Raw genomic sequence first — 19,208 nt, forward strand, 5'->3', positions numbered from 1 at the left:
GGATGGCGCTAGAGCACCGCAGGTGAAGCGCAAACCATTCACCGCCTCATCCGAGCTGTCACCAGAGGGGGGTTCCAGCCACTTTTATCAGTCGTGACACAGGCTTCTAAGCACTAACAGAGCTGAGAGAGGAAAAGGCGGAAAATCCTTTTTTTCTGTCTTTTTATACACCGCGAAATGAACCAAAGGGGGCGCTGTACAAGGGCAGCAGTCACATTACACAAAGACACATTCATATTGTGGACACGGGGAGAAGAAGTGATCTGCCCAGAGTCACAGGGTGCTGAGACGACGCTGGGCCTCGAACCCGGTTCCACAGTCGGCAGCTCTGTAATGACCCATTCTTTCCCATCCAATAACAGCGAGGGCTTCTAGGCACTTTAGAGTCTAGACACAGGCAGCGCCTATCACAGCAACAGAACAAGGGAGCGCAGCAAATAACAAAAGAAGTAACAAAAGGGGTTGAGGGTGACACCCCTGTGCAGACTCTTCACTGTGGTCTGCAGCAAGGGCAGGCGAGGGGGCTTCTAAGCACTATAAAAAGACCAGAAGGGAACTCAAAACAAGGAAAGAAAACGAAACTTCTGCATCCTCTTTGCTTTCACTTTTACTTGCTTCATCTAGCTCCTCGCAGCGAGGCTCTACCTGGTGAGTGATGACGCGCTGCTGTTCTGCCTTCTGATTGGTGGGTTCCGCTCTCCCTCCGAGCCCTGGGACGGGCTGAGCTCAGATCTTGTGAAGTTCTCACCGGAGCGGGTCCTCACTTAAGGCTGTGGTTATTGACCCCTCGGTGACAACACTACTGCCCCCTCATCATGACCTGGGGTGCCCCCCTCCTCCTGCTCCTGGGGGGGCTCTGGCTGCAGCCGGCCCGGGCAGGTGAGTGACCTGGGGAGGGGGAACACATCATGGGTGTGGAGTGAATAGGCAGGTGGACTCCACTAGGGTGTGTGAGGGCTGTGTGTGGGGATCAGTGTAACACAGAGTCAGGGCTGTGTGTGGGGAACAGTGTAACATGGGGTGAGGGCTGTGTGTGGGGATCAGTGTAACATGGGGTGAGGGTTGTGTGTGGGGATCAGTGTAACATGGGGTGAGGGCAGTGTGTGGGGATCAGTGTAACACGGGGTGAGGGCAGTGTGTGGGGATCAGTGTAACACAGGGTGAGGGCAGTGTGTGGGGATCAGTGTAACACAGGGTGAGGGCTGTGTGTGGGGATCAGTGTAACATGGGGCGAGGGTTGTGTGTGGGGTTCAGTGTAACATGGGGTGAGGGCAGTGTGTGGGGATCTGTGTAACATCTGGTGAGGGCAGTGTGTGGGGATCTGTGTAACATGGGGTGAGGGCTGTGTGTGGGGATTAGTGTAACATGGAGTGAGGGCTGTGTGTGGGGATCTGTAACATGGGGTGAGGGCTGTGTGTGGGGATCAGTGTAACAGAGTGAGGGCTGTGTGTGGAGATCTGTGTAACATGAGGTAAGGGCTGTGTGTGGGGATCTGTGTAACATGGGGTGAGGGCTGTGTGTGGGGATCAGTGTAAACACATAATAAGGGCTGTCTGTGTGTGAGCATCCGTATAGCTGCCAAGATTCCCAGGTCCATGGGTGACGTGCTGCTTCACTCCATGTTTTCTTTTGAATTCTGGAACTTGTAATTTTGTTTATTACACTATAAAACAGAACTACAAGTCCCAGAATTCAAAGAAACCCCCAGATTGGACCAGAACATCACGCATGCACCAGGGAAACTTGCTGGCTATGGATCAGTGTGACACAGGATGAGGGCTGTGCGTGAGGATCCGTGTAACACGGGAGGAGGGCTGTGTGTGGGGATCCGTGTAACACAGGGATGAGGGCTGTGTGTGGGGATCCGTGTAACACAGGGATGAGGGCTGTGTGTGGGGATCCGTGTAACACAGGGATGAGGGCTGTGTGTGGGGATCCGTGTAACACGGATGAGGGCTGTGTGTGGGGATCCGTGTAACACTGGATGAGAGGTGTGTGAGAGGATCAGTGTAACACAGGGAGGGTGTGTGTGGGCTCAGATTAGTGTAATACAAAAGTGAGTGTGTACGTGTGGATCAGTGTAGCACACCACAACATGAGCCAAGTCACCAAAATACCATGCAAATCACACAACAAGCACTCTTCAAGGCCAAAAACTGTGTCTTTACCACGCGGTCCTTCACCATGCAATTTCGTGGTAAAGACATGATGGGTAAAGAAACATGCGTGGCAAAGATCATACCCCTGCCCTGTAAACTGTCCCCTTTCCCCCTGCCTTGAGCCCTAAAAATTAACCCCACGACCCAAAAACTACCTCGACCACAGCCCCCGCCCTAAGCCCTTAAAACTGTCCCCTACACCTGCTAATTACCCCAACCTCCTTGCCATGTGCCCTAAAACTGCTGCCTGCCCTACAAATAACCCTAACCCTCTCCTGAGTCTTAAAACCTACCCCCACCCGCTAAACCCGACCCCAGCCCCACTTCTCACCGCATCCTCTCCCCATTCCCAATCGTACTTCCTCTTCCTGTCCCACCCATCCGCTCGGCAACAGGACCGTGCATTGCCTTAACCATGCATATGCGTTGTTAAGGCATATGCGTGGTTAAGGCATATGCGTGGTTAAAGCAAGCGTGGTACAGCTTGCGGGGAAACGGCACGAGTGGCTGAGCCCACATTGTTAAGGCCATTTCTCCTCCTAATTGGCAAGTGCATTCTGGGCGTCACTTCCTTTTGTTTCTGTGAAGCATGGATGAAGTACAGAGTGCGTCCTCTTGATTAGTGTCCACCCGCTGATCGTGCAGTGAATGAGCTACTATTTCTCATTCCCCTGTCACCCAACCCGTATGCTGTGTTGCTTCTTCCCCGCCAACCCACTCCTTTTTGGAGTGTCTGCCCCGTCACACTCACTCAGCCGTATTTGCTTGCCTGTACCCCCACTCCTTTCCCCTTCTTTGCTTGCCCATCCCACCCCAAAAAAAAAAAAAGTTATGATGCGATGCCAACTCTGGCTGCATTTTAGCACTTTCTAAAATGTACTTATAGCCACGCTGCACAGCCAAGCCGCTGGACAACATGACTAAAAGACATTGGCAAGTCAATAGTTCTCGCATAGGGAACCATTGGCTTTGGCAATGCTTGTTACTATTTGAACTGCAAAACCGCATACAAAATGCAAAGAAGCATACATCATACTCCATATCATGTAATATTTTATTTAATTTGCAAACAAAAAAAGTGGAGCAGGCAAGATTTTCAAAATGTGGTTTTATATTTGTAACAGACGCTGTTATGCTAGACTCCAGCAGAGGCGTTTCCAACAGGTCGATCACGAGCTACCAATAGCCCTTCGGCCTCACATGATAATTACCTGTCAGAGTGCGATGCTAGACTCCAGCAGAGGCGTTTCCAACAGGTCGATCGTGAGCTCCCAGCAGCTCTCTGGCCTCACATGATAATTACCTGTCAGCTGGTTGGACAATATGAGCTGTCCAGATGCTATGGCAATACTTCGCAACACAGCGCAACGCTTCCTGTTGGGCCTAAGGAACCGAAAATGATGGAACGTGTAGCTTAGTCTCTTCGGAATTTATTTTTTCATTTTCTTTCTTTGTTTTGCTACTTGGGTCCTTCTTTGACTATTTCCTTCTTTTTCTCCTTCTTTGACTATTTCCTTCTTTTTCTCCTTTTCTTCTTGTTTCACTCGCTTTTCTCCATTTCTTTCCTTTTCTCCCACTTTCTCTTCTTTCTCCTTGGTTTCTTTCATTCTCACCTTCTTTGTCTCCTTTCTTTATTCTTCATGTCTGTTTTTCATTTTCTTGTTTTCTCCTGCCTCTTTTCATCCTCTACTTCTTTAGCTTGTCTCTCGTTTCTGTTTCACTCTTTTTTGTCTCCTCTTTCCTTCCTCAATCCTTTCTCTCTTTTCCTGTTTTTTTCGTTCTATGGATCTTTATGTTTTTTCTTTCTTGGTCCTTTCCTTTGTTATTTTCGTCTTTCTTTCTTCATCTCCTTTATTTGACTGTTTCTTTCTTACTTTTTTGTTCCTCTTTCTTTTGCAGCTGCTACTTTACTTGCTCCCCTTTTTTCTCTCCTTCCCTTGTTTTTGTTTTTTACTTGCTCTTTCCTTATTCATGTCATTCCACCTCTTTCTTGTTTGTTCATCCGCTACATTCAATTCTTGTTTCTTTCTTTGTTCCATTTTTCCTTTGAACCTTTACTCTTTTTTCCCTTTGTGTATCTGTTCGGTTTTTCCTTCTTTCTTTCTTATTTTTACTCCTTTTTGTTATTCTGTCTTCTCTCGTCTTTTTTTCTGCTTCTATTCTCTTCGTCTTTCTTTGTCTCCTGTTGTAGGTCTCACATAGACAGCGCTTGCGCTGTCTCTTCACCGATATGTTGAATATATTGTGTGGGCTTGCATCCCGCCCATTGCTTTCCATTTGTTTGTTTTTTCGAGTATCCTTTAAAAGGCCTTGCTTCCAATGAAAGTCCTCTCTATACACTGTTTGGGCAGGAGGAAATGGAAGGATTAGAGTGAAAGGGACCAGTCCACGTATCACTTACGTGTAGAATTATAGTTATTGTCCCAATTTCTTTAAAGTAGTTTCAAACGCACCATTTTCAGCTACGGCGCTGCAGAATGGAAAATAAATCAATAATGGCATCGTCACGGTCTGCCCAAAGAATTATGCTTAAATACGACAAAGCGCCCGAAAAACATCCATTACCTTTGGCTGTTGTCCGATGTAAATTCGATCAGACACGGGGCCGGTATACCATTTACCCTAACCCGGTACGTTCTATAGGACGCGGGGCTCACGGTGTAACTTTCACTATTCACTGCTTCTGTACAAACCAAATAGTAAAGCCTCGTATAAGCGAAAAACTCTTTTTTACGATTACACGCAACTAAAATGATCTGTTTATATACTAGCCCAAGACCTACCTTAGCGTGAGGACTCGTCGCGTGCACCCGAACAGCTTTTTCATGTGCTCTACGATGTCGGAGCGCCGTAATAATCATAAAGGACGGGGCATGGCGGTGAAAAGACTCGCCCATTGCATTTTGGGAGTAATGGAAATGTCTCTGGGAGTTGTAGTTTTTACTCCGTTTTTTCATTCACGGAAAAACTTTATTAATCCATGATTTCTTGTATTATGCCTTTGTAATTATATTCCATTGCTGATTAATACACTAAAAAGTCAATTTTCATGCCCCAACCTGCAGTTATAAGACAAGGATTCATAACAGCGGCCCCAGAAAAAAGGTTTAAAGAGTAAACAAACAATGGCCATCTCCGTGAATTCATTTTAACCTGCTCTCATTTGATGTTCAACCCTGGTCTTTCTTTCCAAACCAAATGCCATCTCTAATAACAAATGGAATCTCAATGACACTTCACAATTTATATAGTTCTGAAAATTTATTTAGGCCATTCATTGTCATGTTGAATTTCAAAATGAGCATTGCCTCACGCTGATTTGATTCATGTCTCCACCTCTGAAATCCGATTCAATTTTATCGATGACAGTCTATTTAAGATCTCTCTCAGCATGTCCCTTAGACTTCCAATGATTGACCAATGGTGCAGTTTCTACGTTTCTTTTAATTCTTGACTTATCTTGTGTGATTCTGACGAATTTCCTGATTTGTTTTACCCACATATAACTTGGGGCATGGACACAAAACTCCATACACCACAAATTTTGATTTACAATTGGTGAACGTGTTGTGTTTCCAATGAACCCCATTATTGGAAAACAACGAGCCTTCTATTGTCTGTTGACAACATGTGCAGCTTCCACACTTATGATGTCCAGTGACTGGTCCTAATCCTACATAGTTTCTAAGTGTTGGTGTACTCACTTTTGATAACATTGCTCGAACCACATGATTGGCAATACTTTTTTCTAGGGGACTCCTAGGGGTTCCAAGGTCTACCAAGTAGGTGACCTCTCCTTTCTGTTCAACAATTGTATGGGGGCCACTCCATTTGTCCTGGAGGGCTGCTGGGGCCACAGGCTCCAACACCCACACTTTCTGCCCTGGCTGGTAAACAGTCAGCACAGCCTTTTGGTCATGCCAGGCCTTTTGCAATTCCTAGCTAGCCTCAAGGTTTTTAGTTGCCTTTTTCATGTACTCATATATTATACAAGAAAAACAGGAGCAAGCCCGTTAACCCAGTTGAGACCGGGTATACGTAATAACAAAAAACAATGTCTCAACAGGAAAAATGAATACAGGGACCAATCAAAACACGATTCAATCAAGGGAAGGGCAAAATTAAGAGAGATCCAAGGTAAAGAAGGAACAGATTTAATAATTGGATACACAAAGGTATATACAATTCAAAATAACCATAACTAACACATATGCACTGACAAAAAAATGAAAAAGTGAACGGCGCAGTGACAAAAGTGTGGAAGTGACAACACGGTACGGCGAAATTATTTCAATAAATTCAAGGTCAAGGAGAGTTATATACAGTAGGTAATTTACATATATACATGAAGGTCTCACAGGACCCTGAGATTAGCTGTAAATAATGTTGTCTGGTCGACGACGTTTCAACCTCCATAAGTTGAGGTCATCATCAGGACTATGGTTATTGTATTTTCCAAATACCTATGTGTAAGAAGAAGGAGGGGAGATAATGAACAGAAAGGCCCAGAAAGAAAACAAAACGTTACAGCGTAAAAAAGAAGGGTAAAGGACGAATGAGAGGGTAGTAGTACCTGTGTCCGTGGTCCGAAACCACTACAAAGTTAATTGCAGGGAAAGGTGGGTCAATTATGTGAGGTATAACACCGTTAGAAGGCGTTCATCGAATGTCTGAAAAAATGAAGAAATTATGAGGGTGGACAATTATTTAAAGGCCAAAAAGGAGTAAAGCGCAATGTAAGGCGCTTACCTGTGGCTGACAACAGCGAAATGAAAGCCAAAGGGAATGATGAGTAGGTCCAGGATTATTTAATGGGCAACCATCTAACGTGAAAGAAAAACGAGATGAAACTGATGTGCACGATAGGGAAAGAGAAATTAAAAGGAAAAAGATCGCTTACCAAGGATGGCATTGGGTTAAATAATGAAAGGGCATCCGGCGGTGGTTAATACCGCAATATTAGAAAAATTCGTAATCAGCCCGATGACGGGAAGGAATCTCCGTGTAGGCGGGGTAGGTTGCCGAGCAACGGGATCAGTCCAAAGGGTTCTATCAAAATGAAGGGAAAGGAAAAAACGGGCTTAGACAAGTGGGCGTGTAAAAACGACGCCAGTTCGGAGCAAGACATAATCCAACTAAAAATAGGGACAGCCATCAAGAAAGCTTACTAGAGTGGTCCGGGCATCGGGATTAGTCCGAGAAAGGAGCCTCGGCGTCCAAGCAAATGGAGACGACAAGCGCGTATACGACGCGCCTGTTACAAATAAACAATCAGGGTCATGTGACCCCGACAGGGCCACAAACGAGGGACTAACAGGTACGGACAGGGAAAAAGGACTAAGGATAGAACGGGGAGAGTGAATAGAAACCACCCGTCAGTGTGAAGAAATACATTAAAAGATAATAATGGATATAAACCTGCCCGGTCTATAATTGAGTATAATTATTATCAACAACATTTAACAATTTCCAAAACCATTTGCAAATGAAACAGTATTAGTATATACATTTAGACACCATAATAGCTAAATATTGATAAAACATATAAACACTCAACATAAGTGGAAAAAACATAAATAACAAATAAACAACAATGTTAATATTACAACATCTTTCAACGAACAGTAAAAGATTACGACATCATTCAAAGAACAGTGTATAAATTGAAACACAATTGAAAAAGCAGGGAGACCGGGGAGAGGTGGGGACGGGGGCAGGGAAAGGGGAGTAAGGGGGAACAAGGACAATAGGGTGAATGCTAGAGGAAAAGGACAGGGAGTGTATATAAAAGGGCAGGGGGAGAGGAGAGAGTGGAGAATCGGAAGAAAAGGGGGAAGGTAAGGACAAGACAAGGATAGGCAAAGGTCTATTATTGGGATGACAAACCAATTTGAAAAGACTCAGATAATTAGGTAATGTATACACATAATTGATTTTTGTGACATTTTCTCAAATACTGATTAAGAATACAACAGACTGAGCACCAACGGAGTTGCAACCAGAGTGACAACATGGGTCCTAGCCACTTGTAATGACTGTGTTCCATTCATCCAGTGAATTCAGTCCATGTGACACAGAATTACAGCGTGTAATCCAGCGACATTCACATTTATTTAGCAGGGTCTGTAAATTACCACCACGGATCGGTAATTGTGGACAATCTATGACTTGCCAGGTCATGTCCGTCTCTGAATGGTTATGCTCCTTGTAGTGTGTTACCAATGGAGCAGTAACGACGTTACATCTAATGCGACTTTTGTGTTGGGAGATGCGTTGTTTAACCATCTGTGTAGTTTGCCCAATATAAAGTAAGTCACATGGACACCGTATCGCGTAGATAACGTTGGTGGTACGACAATTTGAAAAATGTTTCAGTTGGTAGGTATGAGAAGAAGTGACAAAGACCTTGGTATTACTGGTCAAATCACACACATTACAATTTAGGCACTTAAAGTGGCCTATTACAGGTGGTAAATTCCATAAGGTGGTATTTTCAGGTTTTTCTTTGATGGGCCAGGTAATGGCATGAACAAGCTTGTCATTCAAATTATTACCCCTCTTATATGATAAAAGGGGAGGGTCTGTAAAGTGTGGAAAAGAGCGTAACAATTTCCAATTGTTCCTAATTATCTTGGAAACCATATTACTGCTGGGGCTGAAAGTAGAGACAAAGGGGATACGGTTGTTGACACGTTTGACTGAAGGTGCCAAAATTATATCCCTATGGTTATACCAGGCTCTTTTAAGAGATCTTCTGACCAAATATTTGGGATAGCCTCTGTCGATCAATTTAGCCGAGAGGATCGCAGCCTCTCGAAAATAATCTTTTCTCCACTTGCAATTCCGCCGTATACGGAGGAATTGTCCGTAGGGTAAGCCGTCTCTAAGCCCTCGAGGATGGTAACTGGAGTAGGCCAGAAGCGTATTACGCTCTGTGGGTTTTCGATATAAAGATGTCCCAATTAAGCCATCCTCCGCATGTAATGTTAGATCCAAAAAGGGAAGGTCATTCCTGCGTACATCTGAAGTAAATTTTAAATGGGTTTGGATGGAATTCAACCAGGTGATAAACGATAAAAGGTTCTCATGTGTACCATGCCATAGCATCAGAATATCGTCTATGTACCTGCGCCATAAAGAGATGTTGGTGAGGAAAGGGTTACTGTTATTCAAAAAAAGGGTAGACTCCAAATGATGGACATAGAGTACTGCAAAGTTAGGGGCAAAGCAAGCACCCATCGATACACCTTTGATCTGAAGGTAATATGTGTCTTTATACAAAAAATAATTGTTGGTCAAGGCTATGTGCAGCAATTGAACAACAAATTCTGTCGGGATGCGTGTGGGACGAGGGCGGGTGTTCAGTATTGCCTCCATGACCGCGAGTCCATCTGCCTGGGGAATATTAGTATACAAAGACTCGATGTCTAGACCAACCATAAAGTCTGATTCAGGATTAAAAGGAAGGTCGTCTATGAGGTTAATTAGATGTGTACTGTCCTTGACAAAGGTGTCAGTCAAGGGAACAAAAACCTTGAGAATAGAGTCGATGTATTTTCCCAGGGGTTCTAATACAGATCCACACCCGGATACTATTGGGCGTCTGTAATGACCGTCTTTTTGCCAGCCCTCTGGAGAAGGAGAATGATAGAGAGTGACTCCAGCCTATCACCCCATAGCATAGGGACTAGACCGATAAACAGGGACAGATATAAGGGCATTTTCGTGCCATTTCCCTTAGAGCAAGGCTTATGAATTTAAGTGAGGAGTTAGATGTATAAGTATTAGTCATGATTTACTCATTTGCTAACATGCCGATCTGTTTCTCATGGAGCTATGTATATTATGGGCTCCGTAGGCCTTAAGCGAGACAGACTCCATTTTGCTTTCTGCCTGGTAGCTCGAGAAGGCTTTCTAGGTTAAGAGTGATGTTTTAGTGTCAAGCTGTTGTTCACTTGGAGAGAACCGGTTCAGACTGACCCTTATCGAAGGAATGTATTTTTCTCCACTCCGAAGACACAACTTCAGGCTGGCCAGCTGGGAAAGTGTCCTTGGTACGGGGAGGTACAAGAATTTGGTGGGCGGCAGGTTACTGGCCGTAATTTTCCATGAAGGAACGGGCTTGTTATATTAGCAAAGGTGTTAGTCTTTCAGTGAGTTAGTCCGTAGGCGGCATCTAGCCGTTAGCATCTCTGCCATTATTCATTTTCATGGTGGACAAGTCGCCATCTTTGAAGTCGGAGAAAGATTTAAGACCGAAACTCTCTGAAGATAGACTGAACGAGAAGTGGCGCGGAGCGCACTAACCCAGAGAGAGAGAGAGACGGTAGCTAATTAACAGCAAGGTTCCGAGGTCCTGAGGGAGAGCAGACGAGTTTGAGCCTATCAGTGCAGACGTGTACTTGTGACGGCTGAGGGTGACTGCAAGGCGAGCCAGGACCCAGAGACGAGACAGGAGCCTAGATGACTGCCGAGTCCCGATTTCCCATTAACCAGGTGAAGTCCGACCGATTCTTATAGTGCGTGCACCCTAACCTTTCTCTTTTATTTCTTGTGCCAATGTAATGCTGCATAGTAATGTGATTTATGTTTATGGTTAATAAATGTCCCAATTCATATAGAATTATCGTGTACCTGGTTCTTGTGTTCAATCTTGGTAAATGATGCTCCTAGTTGAGCACTGTTTAGACGAACGGATGAGAAATCCCGATCAGACAAATAGTTATCAAATAAAGAGGGAGTGAGTGGACCTTTGATGTCGTAAGTACAGAGTACACTATATAATCTGAATCCATATCCAAAGTTATTATTTTAGTTTTATCCTAAGTAGATTGCTGAGATATCATCCTAATCATGTTTCATAGGAATGTGGTCGTCGTTGATATGCGGCGTTAATGAGAGCGCTGGGGAGGATTACCAGCGTGTAGGACTGCCGGATTGCAGTCCGTGTATAAGTGAGAGCGGCGGGAGGGATACCGCCGTGTAGGTTTCGCAGGATCGCGAACAATTTGGGAGAAGAGAGCACTGGGTTCTGCAGGCCCGTGTGTAGATACGCCGGATTGCGTGTCAGATCTGCCCTAGGGTAGAACGGTCTGGGTCAGGGTGACCGCGAGGCCAACTGATGTGAATAAGATATTGTAGAAAGTCCATATATGTATATTGTCATTCCCCATTCTTAGGTGCGACCTGTATATTATATCTACCCATTGTGAATATGATCTAAGAAGGGAAGGTGAGTACGTTTTGGCTGGGTCACAGGGGCCCCTGGGGGCTGATCCCATCTAAACAGAAAATCCAGCCATTACATCTGGCGTCACGAACTGTTTACGAAGCCTGTGTGCATTGTTTTGTTTTGATCTCGTTGGTTTGCGCTCGGCTTGTACGTATAAAATTTTGTTTATAACTGTGTATATACTTTTTTGTTGTTTTGTTGTTTTTGCGTGTTAATATGTTTCCGAAAAAATCTCCGTCGGTCTTCAAATTACCGATTCAGATTCCCGGCTGGGAGTCTACGCCTTATGAGGCTCTAGCCCGTGAGTGGGCTAATTCTACTGGTTTGAGTGAAAATTGGTCTTCATGCTTGGAGCAGGCGGAGCCTGCCGATGTGATTTCATGCCTACAGAAAGCGCCGATAGTGAAAGGCGATGAGCTTCCTATTTTAGGACGCAGAGGATGGATTATTCTTAATGCATACAGACTTGTGCATGAGAAATTTGTTCAATTACAGAAACAATTTCATGATACGGAAGTACGGTGTGTTGAGTTGCAAAATGCGCATACTCTTTTACGTTGTCAAAATAAACTGCTTGCCGACAAACTTGAAACATATCAGACCATTGCCGAAAGAGCTGCGGTCCGTATTGCACGATATAAATATAAACATCGTCGTGGGCGCGTGTCGTCCCGCAAAGTGCGTATGCTTGTAGCGAAAGCTGGAATGGATTGGAACCCCGATGAGTGGGACGGTAATATCTGGGATTCTCATACTTCTGACTCCTCGGCAGAGGAGGGTGACAAGCGCGAGTCTTCTCGCTCCGGACGTGATTGTAAATCTGCTTCATGCATTGATTTGACTCCCGATTCTGACCGTGCTCGTTCTTCCCGTGCGGATGACGTAGCTTGCCCTGATTGTTCTGTTAAATCTAAGATGCGGGCTTCCTCGGAAGCTCTTCCCGCGGTTTCTGCTCATCCGATCTTTCGACGAAAATTACAACATGCCCCTGGTAATCCGGGTGGTATTGCTCTTGACTGTCTTGAAGATTTTACTCAGCAGGAGATTAGTGATATCCTGCAACGATTTAAACAACGGCCTGGTGAGGCCTTGCTTACCTGGATGGTGCGTCTTTATGAGCTTGGCGCTTCCGGTATTATGCTCGATGCTGTTGATTGCTTGCGATTTTGCTCTTTGAGTTCTGATTCTACTATTCAGGACCATTTTCGGAATTTTAATGGTAATGTCCAATCTTCTTTGCTCCAGCTTGCGTCTGATGGCTGTAATCATAAATATCCAACAGAGTCTGATTGGCCCTCTGATGAAAAGCCGTGGTATACTCTGCGCGATGCGTCGCAACGTTTAAAGGAAGAAGTCATGAAAACGTGTATCTTCCTTAGTACTGCTGACAGGTTATTGGATGGTTTGTTAACATCTTCCGTGCGTAACCGCATTATACGTACTTCTCCTGTTGCTTACAAGCAGGTCATGATGACATTGTTGATTAATCAAACTGGCAATCCTTTGTCTGCTGTGCTTGAGTCTGTTCGTCAGCTTGGTGAGCTGGGTGACTGGTTTAAACCTGAAAGACAATCCCGACCTGAGGGTCGTACTGGAGGGGACTATAAGTTCTCTAGACGTGACATGTTTCTTGCTCTCCTTGCTGATGGTGTTAAACGAACAGAGATCGATGGTGAACCTAATAATATCTTATGGGATATGTTTCGTAAGCGTGGTTTGGATCGGAAGGAAGGTGCCCGTCGTGTGCGAAAGAATGATTATGATCGTGGTTCGGATGACAGTGGTGATGAGAGACGATGTGTGAATTCTGATCGCCGTGATGACCGGCGCCAAGAACGTGGTGGTTCCCCCCGTCGTAGTGATGGGAGGGGGAGAGAGGATGATCGTGACAGGGGACGGGATGATTGTGGTTCTGGCAGACGTAGAGATGCAAGGAGTTATTCCCCTGATATACGAAGGAGGGAGGATCGTAATAGACCCTCTGACCGTAATTCACAACTTTCTGTACATGATACTAATCAGTTTCGTACTGGAGACGGATATGAACAAGAAATACTGATACCGAAGAAGACTGAAAACATCTACCCTGATCTGTCTTGGTTGGCGGAACGCGGGAAAAATGACTAGGAAATAGGTCAAGCTCCGGTACGCAGGTGGGCCCACAGAGATTATCGACCATATGTAGATATTGAGATTTTTTGGAAACACCGTAATATCCAAAGGGCCCGAGCGTTAGTTGATACTGGGGCGGAGGCCACCTTAATTCATGGTAAGTCAAAGAAATTTCATGGACAGTCCTTCACAATTACCGGCTTGGGTGGTAAGGAAACACCCGCAGTTCAAACTACACTTGAGATGAAAATTGGTAGGATTCCTCGTAGAGAATACTCTGTGTTGGTGGTGCCACTCTTGGAATATATTATTGGAATTGACATTTTGAAAGGTATGACTTTGCATTTGGATGATGGTTACTATCAGTTTGGTACTAGACAGTACATTTCGACCAGACCCGTACGGGTTGGCCGTTTACGCATGCCACCTATTAAGATCCCTTTAGCAACGAAGGTGATTTCTCTAAAACAATATCGCATCCCAGGTGGTCATGAAGAAATTACAGCTACGATTCAGGATCTGGTTGACGCAGGAGTCATTACTCCGGTCACATCTGCTTGGAATAATCCTGTTTGGCCTGTGCGCAAAAGTGACAACTCTTGGCGCATGACTGTTGATTATCGAGAATTGAACAAACATACACCTAAATTGACTGTGGCAGTGCCTGACATTGTCACATTGATTGAGAGAATTCAAAAGCATCCAGGTACATGGTATGCTTCTATCGATATTGCTAATGCATTCTTTTCAATTCCAATTGCCCCCGAATGCCAGGAACAATTCAGTTTTACATGGAATGGACGTCAAATGACATTCCGGAGTCTTCCTCAAGGCTATGTACATAGTCCTACGATCTGTCACCGGCTGGTGGCGGAACATTTGTCTGAAGTGCCCACGAATACACAAGTTCAAATTTGTCATTATATTGACGACATTTTGATTCAAGGTGATACACGAGACCAGGTACAGTCTCATTTGGATCAGATTATTGATTGCTTGCGAGCAAAGGGTTGGGAAATCAATCCTGACAAATTACAAACTCCATCTCAAGCTGTGAAATTTTTAGGAATAAATTGGCATGAGGGTCACAGAGAGGTGATCCCACAAGTTAAACGTAAAATACTTGATTTTGCTGTTCCCAGAACTAGGAAAGAGGCGCAGTCCTTCATTGGGTTGTTTGGATTCTGGCGCCAACATATTCCCCATTTGAGTCAAATCTTGGCTCCTCTGTACCGAGTCACTCGTAAAAAGAATGCGTTTGAATGGGGTGAATCTCAACAGACTGCTTTTACTTTGGCTAAAGAAGCTATTCAGTATGCTTTAGATTTGTGGCCTGTGAGTGACGGTGCTGTTGATTTGAATGTGTCTGTGGAAGGTCTGTATGCCAATTGGAGTTTATGGCAAAAGCAGGGCAGACAAAAAGTGCCATTAGGTTTTTGGTCCAAAAAATTGCCAGAGGCTGGTGAGCGTTACTCACCTTTTGAAAAACAGTTGCTTGCTTGTTATTGGGCTCTGGTGGATACCGAGCAATTGACTTTAGGCCATGCTGTGGTTTTAAGGCCTGAAATTCCCATCATGCAGTGGGTTTCGAGTTCGCCGAAGTCCCATCGAATAGGACATGCTCAAGAGGCTAGTGTGATTAAATGGAAATGGTACATTCAGGACAGGGCACGTGTGGGCCCGAAAGGTGTGGCGGTTTTACATGAGCGAGTGGCGCAGGCGCCCTCCAATGAGGCTGAAAGTGAGTGTTCGGTTCCCGTAGTGCAGGAGTCTCCCGTGAAGTGGGGTAAATCATTTGATGATCTGTCCGTGGAGGATAGAAAACATGTGTGGTTTACGGATGGTTCTGCGAAGTTCATTGGTGACAAGAGACATTGGAAAGCAGTATCGTACAATCCGATTACACAAAAATTATTGAGCACTACTGGAGATGGTAAGAGTAGCCAATACGCCGAACTCTATGCAGTTTACCAAGTTTTGAAACAGGAGTTACCAGGTACATGCCACATTTTCACTGATTCTTGGTCCACTGCTAATGGACTAGCGGTGTGGTTGCCTACATGGCACTCGCACAATTGGGAGTTGCACTCCAAGGAATTATGGGGTAAAGAATTATGGCAAGATATTTGGGAACTGCTTCCGCACAGTACTGTAACAATCTTTCACGTGGATGCTCATACTCCAATAGATTCCCTTGACAAATTTTTCCATAACATTGCAGATGAACAATCTAAAATTTCTGAGGCAGTGGTTGACATGCAAGGTTCTGATTTGGCGGGATTGGCGAAATGGGCCCATCAGAAGGCAGGACATTTTGGAGAGAAAGCCACTAACAGGTGGGCTACTGATAGAGGAATTCATATTCCCTTTTCTTTAATTAAAGATGCCATTCTACATTGTCCCATTTGCCAACACTCTAGAAAGAAAGAGGTGCCTCAAATTGTTCGAGGTCACTTATATCGAGGTAAATTGCCCGCCCAAATTTGGCAGATTGATTATATTGGTCCGCTCCCTATGAGCAGGAATTGTCAATACATTTGTACAGTAGTTGATACTTATAGTGGCCTTTTGGTCGCTTTTCCTTGCAAGAATGCTACCCAAGTAAATACCATTAAAACCCTGGAGCTGATTATTTTATATTATGGTGTCCCTTTCCAAATTCAATCAGACAATGCATCCCACTTTCGTGGAAGATTGGTGCAGGAATTCTGTATGGAAAACAATATCGACTGGGTTTTTCATGTTCCCTATTACCCACAGGCTTCAGGACTGATTGAGAGAATGAATGGCTTGTTGAAAGAACAGTTGCGTAAGTTGACTGATGACAGTTACAGCCGGTGGAGAGATGTCCTACTTCAAGCTTTATTAATTCTGAATAACCGTCCTTTGTTGCATGCTGAATCTCCTTTGATGCGTTTGTTTCCTCCACGTGTTGATGCGAAACCTAATTCTGTTGCTACCACTGTCACATATTGGGAAATTACCCCCGGTGCTTTGGCTCCTTGTAGAGCAACCCCAGGTTCCGCAGGCCTCGACCTGCATGCTTTAAATGATGTACCCTTCCCAGGGAAAGATCGCATAATTGTTGAAACTGGCATAGGTGTCTCTATACCTGCCGGTAGTTTTGGATTAATTGCCCCTAGATCTGGCCTGGCCCTGAAAGGTGTTCAAGTCCTTGGTGGTATGATTGACAGTGATTATCAGGGTGAGATTAAGATTCTCTTGCTTAATAGCAGTGAGATGGATTTGTTTATCAAAAAGTCTGACCGTGTTGCTCAGCTATTGATTATGCCTGTCTTCAGTGGTGAGATCAAAAAAGGCTCTGCCCCAACGTTGCTAACTGTACGTGGACAACACGGCTTCGGATCATCTGATCTTCCTGGAGCTAAAATATGGGTGCAATCGCCTAAAAATCCTCCTGAACAGGCTGATATTATTGCGACCGGTCATGACAACACCGTTTTGGTGATGAAGCCAGGGAAAGATGGCTGGGAAACTGTCCCGGCTGATAAATGTTATTTACGAGAATAATTAAGGCCTGTGTTTGTATTCTTTTAGATCATTCTTTGGACTGCTGCTGCAGGATGTGTCGTCGTTGGACTCCTTTTGGCTTGCTACGCCGGGAGAGGAGAGCATCTACCGACGCCGAGTGATGGGATAACAAGAGCCGCGCGATCCGCGTGGCAGAAGTCCTCCAATTTTTGGATTACACTCGCGAAGCGAGTGACGAACTCTCCGCATTTTTGCCTCACCCCCATGAAGTCTGTTACTGACATTTTGTCGACATGTTTGGTCGCTGTCCCTGCATCTACTGAAACACTTCATCATGTATTTAATGTGTCCAAGGCCCGACCTAATGTCATTTTGGGCGACTTTTTGGCCCATGAATTTTGTCCCTCATGTACTCTTCTTCCAGACCAGGATGTCCTTATTAATTCCAGAATTACTACTTTTAATATTGCCCCTGGTGACCTTTGCTTTATAATGACCTGCAATCCTAAGGCCATCTCTGAATGTTTGCGGTTGAAACTTCAAGCCGCTACTACTTTTTCATTTCATCAACGTTTGCTCTGTACAAAAAGACTTCCTACTTCATGTTTTTCAGTGAAAAACAATATGACTTGCAAAAGTTTAGTTGTTGCCACTAGCCATTATCGTTCAATGTTATTACCGGCTGGATGGCTCTTTTCATGCGGGAATTCCTCTTGGCCCTATATTCCTGCGAATATTTCTGGTGGCCCGTGTGCCATCACTAGATTAAGTTTGTTAATGTTTTCTTCACAGCCTCCTTCACATTCCCGTATTGTTCGTGACTCGATGTCCTTACATGAAGATTGTGATTCCTCTGTTCATCTTTTTTCCAGTTCAGAATATCTTGGTTTAGCTTTTTCTATTATTGGTGTTCCTGCATTGGCCGTTTATAATGCTAAAACAATAGGCAAGATGGCCTGCTGGATGGTCAAGTCGATCAACCAAACTTCTACTGTTTTGTCAGACTTATTGTTAGATTCCCAAGGTGAACGTAGAGCTATTTTGCAAAATCGTGCAGCCATTGATTATTTGCTGCTAAAACACGGGCATGACTGCTCTGACTTTGAAGGTTTATGCTGTTTTAATTTGTCTGACCATTCTAAAGATATCCAGTCCCATATTAATAAACTCCACGACTTGACTGCAGAAATTAAGGAACACATAGATCAGGGTTTCTTTGACTGGCTTTTTAACTGGCTCCCTGACATGCATTTTTTACGACAAATTTTGGGAGGGATCATTATTTTTGTCTGTATCGTTGTAGCGATTTGCTGCTTTATTCAGTGTGTCCCCTCCCTGTTACAATTTTTTAGACTTACGACAAATCGTAGATCAGTTAGTTTTGTTTCATATTATTCATCTACTGACGTTAGCTCCATTTAGTTATTGGTTAATAGACTGGAGTCAAGGGGTGTAATGTAATGACCGTCTTTTTGCCAGCCCTCTGGAGAAGGAGAATGATAGAGAGTGACTCCAGCCTATCACCCCATAGCATAGGGACTAGACCGATAAACAGGGACAGATATAAGGGCATTTTCGTGCCATTTCCCTTAGAGCAAGGCTTATGAATTTAAGTGAGGAGTTAGATGTATAAGTATTAGTCATGATTTACTCATTTGCTAACATGCCGATCTGTTTCTCATGGAGCTATGTATATTATGGGCTCCGTAGGCCTTAAGCGAGACAGACTCCATTTTGCTTTCTGCCTGGTAGCTCGAGAAGGCTTTCTAGGTTAAGAGTGATGTTTTAGTGTCAAGCTGTTGTTCACTTGGAGAGAACCGGTTCAGACTGACCCTTATCGAAGGAATGTATTTTTCTCCACTCCGAAGACACAACTTCAGGCTGGCCAGCTGGGAAAGTGTCCTTGGTACGGGGAGGTACAAGAATTTGGTGGGCGGCAGGTTACTGGCCGTAATTTTCCATGAAGGAACGGGCTTGTTATATTAGCAAAGGTGTTAGTCTTTCAGTGAGTTAGTCCGTAGGCGGCATCTAGCCGTTAGCATCTCTGCCATTATTCATTTTCATGGTGGACAAGTCGCCATCTTTGAAGTCGGAGAAAGATTTAAGACCGAAACTCTCTGAAGATAGACTGAACGAGAAGTGGCGCGGAGCGCACTAACCCAGAGAGAGAGAGAGACGGTAGCTAATTAACAGCAAGGTTCCGAGGTCCTGAG

General features: G+C 44.5%; 1 protein-coding gene across 1 annotated transcript in view; it reads left to right on the top strand.

Moving 5' to 3' along the window:
- The first annotated feature begins 721 nt into the window (after window positions 1–721).
- The window catches only part of LOC146869740 (uncharacterized), a 507,514-nt gene continuing 489,027 nt past the window's right edge, over window positions 722–19,208 (top strand). Inside the window, exon 1 of the mRNA XM_085640288.1 lies at window positions 722–879. Within this exon, the coding sequence (XP_085496414.1) occupies window positions 816–879 (64 nt within the window). The 5' untranslated portion in view covers window positions 722–815. The remainder of the gene's footprint in view (window positions 880–19,208) is intronic.

Source organism: Triturus cristatus, chromosome 1_1 (assembly GCF_964204655.1).
Source record: "Triturus cristatus chromosome 1_1, aTriCri1.1, whole genome shotgun sequence".
NCBI lineage: Eukaryota > Metazoa > Chordata > Amphibia > Caudata > Salamandridae > Triturus > Triturus cristatus.